Source organism: Buceros rhinoceros, unplaced genomic scaffold (assembly GCF_000710305.1).
Source record: "Buceros rhinoceros silvestris isolate BGI_N320 unplaced genomic scaffold, ASM71030v1 scaffold2085, whole genome shotgun sequence".
NCBI lineage: Eukaryota > Metazoa > Chordata > Aves > Bucerotiformes > Bucerotidae > Buceros > Buceros rhinoceros.
In genome coordinates this window covers 77,029-82,538 of record NW_010412160.1, presented here as the reverse complement: position 1 = coordinate 82,538, position 5,510 = coordinate 77,029, and the positions used below count along the sequence as shown (strand labels likewise).

The 5,510-nt window shown below is 40.5% G+C and overlaps 1 protein-coding gene across 1 annotated transcript; it reads right to left on the bottom strand.

Moving 5' to 3' along the window:
* Nucleotides 1-1,288: 1,288 nt before the first annotated feature.
* CHRM3 (cholinergic receptor, muscarinic 3) lies at nt 1,289-3,200 on the bottom strand. The gene has a single exon (XM_010136276.1). It carries the CDS (start codon nt 3,176-3,178, stop codon nt 1,376-1,378), a length of 1,803 nt encoding a protein of 600 aa, XP_010134578.1. The 5' UTR covers nt 3,179-3,200; the 3' UTR covers nt 1,289-1,375.
* Nucleotides 3,201-5,510: the final 2,310 nt, after the last annotated feature.

Genomic DNA, 5,510 nt, shown 5'->3' with positions numbered 1-5,510 from the left:
CATTCCTCATTTACAAAAATAAAGCATTTCTTTTACACTAATCTTTTGTATCTGAGGATCACCTGGGCAGACAGTGCAGGCGGGATGGCCCACCAAGTTTAGACTGAAAATTACAACTTGAACTTTCATTGGAAGCCATATGGATACTGTGCATTGGATCTGAGCTGGCTGAGGACAGTGGTGCATCCATATAGTGCAACTCAGGACAAGGTGTCACAGCGTCTGTGCGTGCCCCGACAGCAGTGTGGCTGCCTGAGCAGGAAACGGGGCTCCTGCTAACGGCTGTGCCCACCTGGTGCCTGAGCAACTCCCTTTGAGCATTAGCACTGTGCAGCCCAGATGTGGACTCTTATCATCCTACACCCTACAAACATAACTTCATACTCTGCTCTGAATGTAGCCTTCAATTTCTCTCACCTTCTTATCTTTTAGAAAGGTGTGATCACTCTGGGGAGAGATACTGTGCTCAAGAATAAGGTTTTACTGTGTGTGTGCCCCATTATAAAACTGTAGTCTGTTAAGCTCACAGGCTATGCTTTGGTTCTCTCCATTTGAAATGTGGACACCAAGTTTTAGTTTCAAAGATAAACTTTTTTTTTTTAATAAAATTTCACTCACGTGTAATCATGATGGGGCACCCTGTAAAACCTAGGCGAATAAATGACCTTTCTCCTGGTATGTGTGTATTTTAGAGTTGTGAATGCATGTTATGCATACATACACACTCACACACACATATATATAACATTTGCTGCACACACAGATACTCGGTAATCAGGAATCAGGGGTACAATTAATAACACACCAGAAGAGAAGTAGACAGAAAGCTCTACCTGGACAACAAGAAGCAATTTTGCAACCTGTACAGTGTCTCAAATAATTTCATAATCCTGTTTCTCCAGTGTGCTACATCTATATGTGACTTGAATTGAAAGTTGTTGGATTCCTTGGAAATAGAAGAGTTGGGCTAGCTAGATGTGCTTACCTGAGATCCCAGAGTTGATTATTATCAAAGAGCTGGGCAGATCAATAATGGGTTTATAATTGCTAGACAGCTTTTTGCAAATTTATAGGAAAACTTTATCAAGTCTTTCATTCCTTAGTAAAAACATTGAAGTTTGTTAGTTTTTTAGAATGCAGATTTGATTTTGATATTAAGCTGAATTTGTTAAAAGGATACATAAGCCTGGCAGCTGCTTTCATGTCTTGATGTTTAGATGTTTCAATCAGCACCCTGGAACCACCCTCCAACCCCAACACACCCCATCCCATTCCTTCCTACCCCAACCTGTCCCATCCCATCCCATCCCATCCCATCCCATCCTATCCCATCCCGTCCCGTCCCCGCTTCTTTGTTTGTTTAAAAAATACTATTCTATGAAGCCTCCCTAGGGATCCGTTTATGAAAAATGACGGACTGCCTTTGCTGATACTGCTGCTTGCGTCGTTTTCGTTTGTCACACTGGCACAGCAGTAGCATCTTGAAAGTGTTTCTGAATGTTTTGTTACACAGTGCATAGCACATGGGGTTCACTGTGCTATTGATGTAGCAAAGCCAGTATCCCAGGTTCCAGAAAGTTTTGGGGATACAACTGCAAAAGGTGTTCACCAGAACCATGATGTTGTACGGAGTCCAGGTGATGATGAAGGCAAACAAAATGGCACTGAGTGTCTGTGCTGCTTTCTTCTCTTTGATAAGCGACATTCGTTTTCGCTTTGTGATCTGACTTCTGGTCTTCAAGGCAAACTTTTTTGCCAGAGTTGCTTCCTTGAAGGACAAGGGCAGGGCTGCAGATGTCTTGGTCACTGATGAGATGCCATCAGAAGCTGTAGTTGTCACTGCTGACCCTGGCTGAATTGGAAGCTTAGAAAAGCTCTTCTGGAAATTCCCACCATCCTGAACATTTTTGGGAGGGTGCAATCTTTTAGCTCTCTTTTCCTTCGAATCCGTGTCGGATTTCTGCAGTTCATCCCCTGACTCATGCAAATCTTCCGAGGAGGGTAGTTTTGTGGAATTGAGGATGGCACTGTGACCAGGAAGCTTCAGCACAATTGAGTAGATGGCTCTAGTCTCTGCAGCAATGTCTTCTTCGTCAGAGGAGGCTGAATTTTCAAGGGAGGCAGCAGCATCATTGTTGTTCCAGCTGTCACTGCTGCTGTGCTCTTGATCCCCCTGGTCTGTGTTGGGTTCCCAGCTCTTCACCGTGAGCCAGAAGTGGCAGCGTCTGTATTTCCTTCGGGTGGAGCGTTTTATGCTCTGTCGTTGCAGCTCGTAGCTGCTGCAGCTCCGGGAGCTGCCTGTCTGATGTACAAAGTGTGCTGCCTCTGCTTCGCTGCCTGAAGCCTGTAGCCCTGCTAACTCTTTGGTGCGTTTCTCGGTCTCCTTGTAGATCCTCCAATACAAAATACTCATAATGGTGACTGGCAAGTAAAAGGCAGCTATGGCAGTGCCAAAAGTGATGATAGGTTCGGTTAGAAACTGGATGAAACATTCATCAGGAGGGACAGTTCTCTCCCCAACAAAATACTGCCAGAACAAGATGGCAGGGGCCCAAAGAACGAAAGAGATCATCCATGCTAAACCAATCATCACCCCAGCCCTTTTGGTTGTTCGTTTGGCTCTGTATGTAAGTGGCCTAGTGATGGAAAAATATCTGTCAAAACTTATGACAAGGAGATTCATGACAGAGGCATTACTGGCGACATAGTCAATGGAGAGCCAAAGATCACAGGCCAAGTTTCCCAAAGCCCAGTGGTCCATGATGATGTATGTGGTGAAAAGATTCATGGAAATAACACCAATGATCAAATCTGCACAAGCAAGACTCAATAAGAAGTAATTGTTGACTGTTTTCAGTTGTTTGTTAACCTTAAATGCAACAATCACTAGGATGTTTCCTATGATGGTCACCAGCGCAAGGATCCCAGTGAGGAAAGCAATCAAAACTACTTGCCAGACAGCATGTCCACCCAGAGGGTCTCTGCTTGTGGCATTTAGGGACATGTTTGTCGATTCCACAGTGGAGAAGGGAAAACTCTCTGTGGTCTGAGGAAAATCATAGCTGCCAATGAGTGATACTACTTCATCAAGGAGTCCTGGTTCAGGCGAATCTCTCTTCCAGAAGGAGCTCACATTCGAAAACAGGGGCAAGGCTGAACTTCTATTTTGCATGATCATTGTGGCTCTCTGACATAGTCTGCAGCAGGCAAAAAATAAACAAAAATCAAGTTAACAGGTGAAGATGGTAAATAGAAAATCGTCCTCATAGTCATACATAAATATCTTTAGCACTTTGAAAGATGTCTCTAAAAGCCAAGCTGCTTGTGACACATTCCAACTCAAATGTACACGTGGTAGTACTCAGCTTACAGCTCTGATTAATCTGAGCTCTTTGTAGTAATTGCATAGTGTTTCCTTAACCAAAATCCCAGGAGGGTTTGAACCTGCAGTACTACTGAAATGCCCCCTAACTCTAACACTTAATTAAAATGCTCCCTGACAGGTCTGCCCTGAACTCTGCATCTCAACAGTCCACTATCCTGGAGCCTTCAAAACTAAATGCCAGACACACGCAGCTGCAAATCCTCCAGGTTTGAATCAATGCTGGTCTCCAGTGCTATCCTGGCTATAGCAAAACACAGCCCCAGCCTCTGCTGCCTCCAGCTACAGATAATGGCAAACAAAAATATTGTTCTTTCTTTCCTTAAACTACAGAGACACAAGCCAGCACTCTTTCATTGTGTCAAGCTACTCTAACCTGTGAGGCTGCAAAGATCTTTTCATCTTCATCTACATTTCAGCTACCTGATAAAAGTACTAAAAGTTCTCTTTAGCACTTTTTTGCACGATGTTATTCATTTTTCATGCACTTTTTTATACTATACTGAGGATTTTCTACATCTAATGACTTCAAAATGCCTTTGGGGCAACACATTAAAATTTCCTTTGAAAATACTGTCTCTAGATTCAGGAAAAAAATGTTTGGCAGATGTATGTCAAAGCAATCATAAAACACTTTAGGAAAAGGAAAAATCACGAAAGGGATTAATAATTAAGCCTTAATCCTTTCCCCCAAGTACTTAAGTAAAATAAAGGCATGCTCAGAATAGGAATTTACATTTCCCTTATTCCATTAACTTCTGGGGTCGACTGACTCAATTCATTGTAATAAATCAATTATATCATCAAGAAGCAAGAATTCTGATGAAAAAAGTCCATCACTGACCATAAATATTGAACAAAATATGCTGGCAAAGAGAAATACTCGTTTGTTTTCTAACCATGAGTCCTTCGAGAGTCAAGGTGTTACGGCATGAGTATCACAATGCACTGATGTTACACAAACTATTTAACCAAAAGAGGAGAATTTGGTTTTGGTTCTTTAATTAATTCTAAATTCTGAACTTTATTCAATTTCTAAATTCTGACTAATTCAATTCCCTTGAACTGTACTTGGTTTTTTTAGCAAGCTGTAACACACTGGGTGATTTTAAATTACGCAGTTTCTTTGACATACGCAGTAAAAAGAACAATTCCTTCCCTTAGCTCATGCGCAATAACTAACACAAACCTACCTGTATTTTTATATCCAGCATAAATATTATTTTTTCTCTTTATTAGTAGGAAGACAAGGTTACAATGATGCTACCTTATTTAATCTAATTCAATCCATTTTTAACGCATTCATCATCGTATCACACAGGATGTGAACAAAATAATAACATAACAATAACAGGAGTAAGTATTTCTCTGGGTAATCATACAGTTAAATTTAACTCTTTTCCTGATAGAAAGATTTAAAATTTGGAGCAACTCAAACAATTTCTCAAAAGAAAAATGGTAAGATTTTTATAAACTATAAACCAAGATTGCTAACTTTGATTTTCTTAAAATCAAAGTATGTTCAAGCTAAAATTATCTTCTATAAAAAAAATTTGACATTCTAAGTTTTCTTTTCTTTGCAAAGGTCATAAGAAAATGCCCAGTTTTGAAACTTCAGGCAAAAAGCTATTCTCAAGATTTGTCAAGCTGCTCCTCTAAAATGTTAAATATTTTTTAACATTTTAATTGTTTCCTTCCCAAGTCCTATGGAGAAGGACATCACCATCACCAATTAGAGAAGCTGTAGTACACAACATACTTCTTTTCTTCCTCAAGATACACTGCTTCTGACTATGGAACTGGTAGCTCAGTCTACCAAGCATACAGCAACATGTTCTCTTGGATCTGTATCATAATGTTTCAAAGAAGCTGAAAAAGTCAAATCTGAACTGTGTGAAAAAGAGAGACTTATCCCACCTACACTAATGAAACAAAAGTGTGCAGAAAGTCATCTGCAAAAAAGGCAGAGGTCTGGATGGGAAGCAAGTCTCTTGTTTTTCATTCACACCTCCTCAGGCACACTCATACCAGCTCACTGCCTTGCTTTCACATTCATTTACATGTCTATGAAAATGGAATACTCAAAAATTTCAAATTACAAATGGAAACCCAATGTTCCATACATAAC

What these genes read in the sequence shown, in the direction of transcription:
- CHRM3 (XM_010136276.1), bottom strand. Translation starts at nt 3,178, where the DNA reads ATGATCATGCAAAATAGAAGTTCAGCCTTGCCCCTGTTTTCGAATGTG.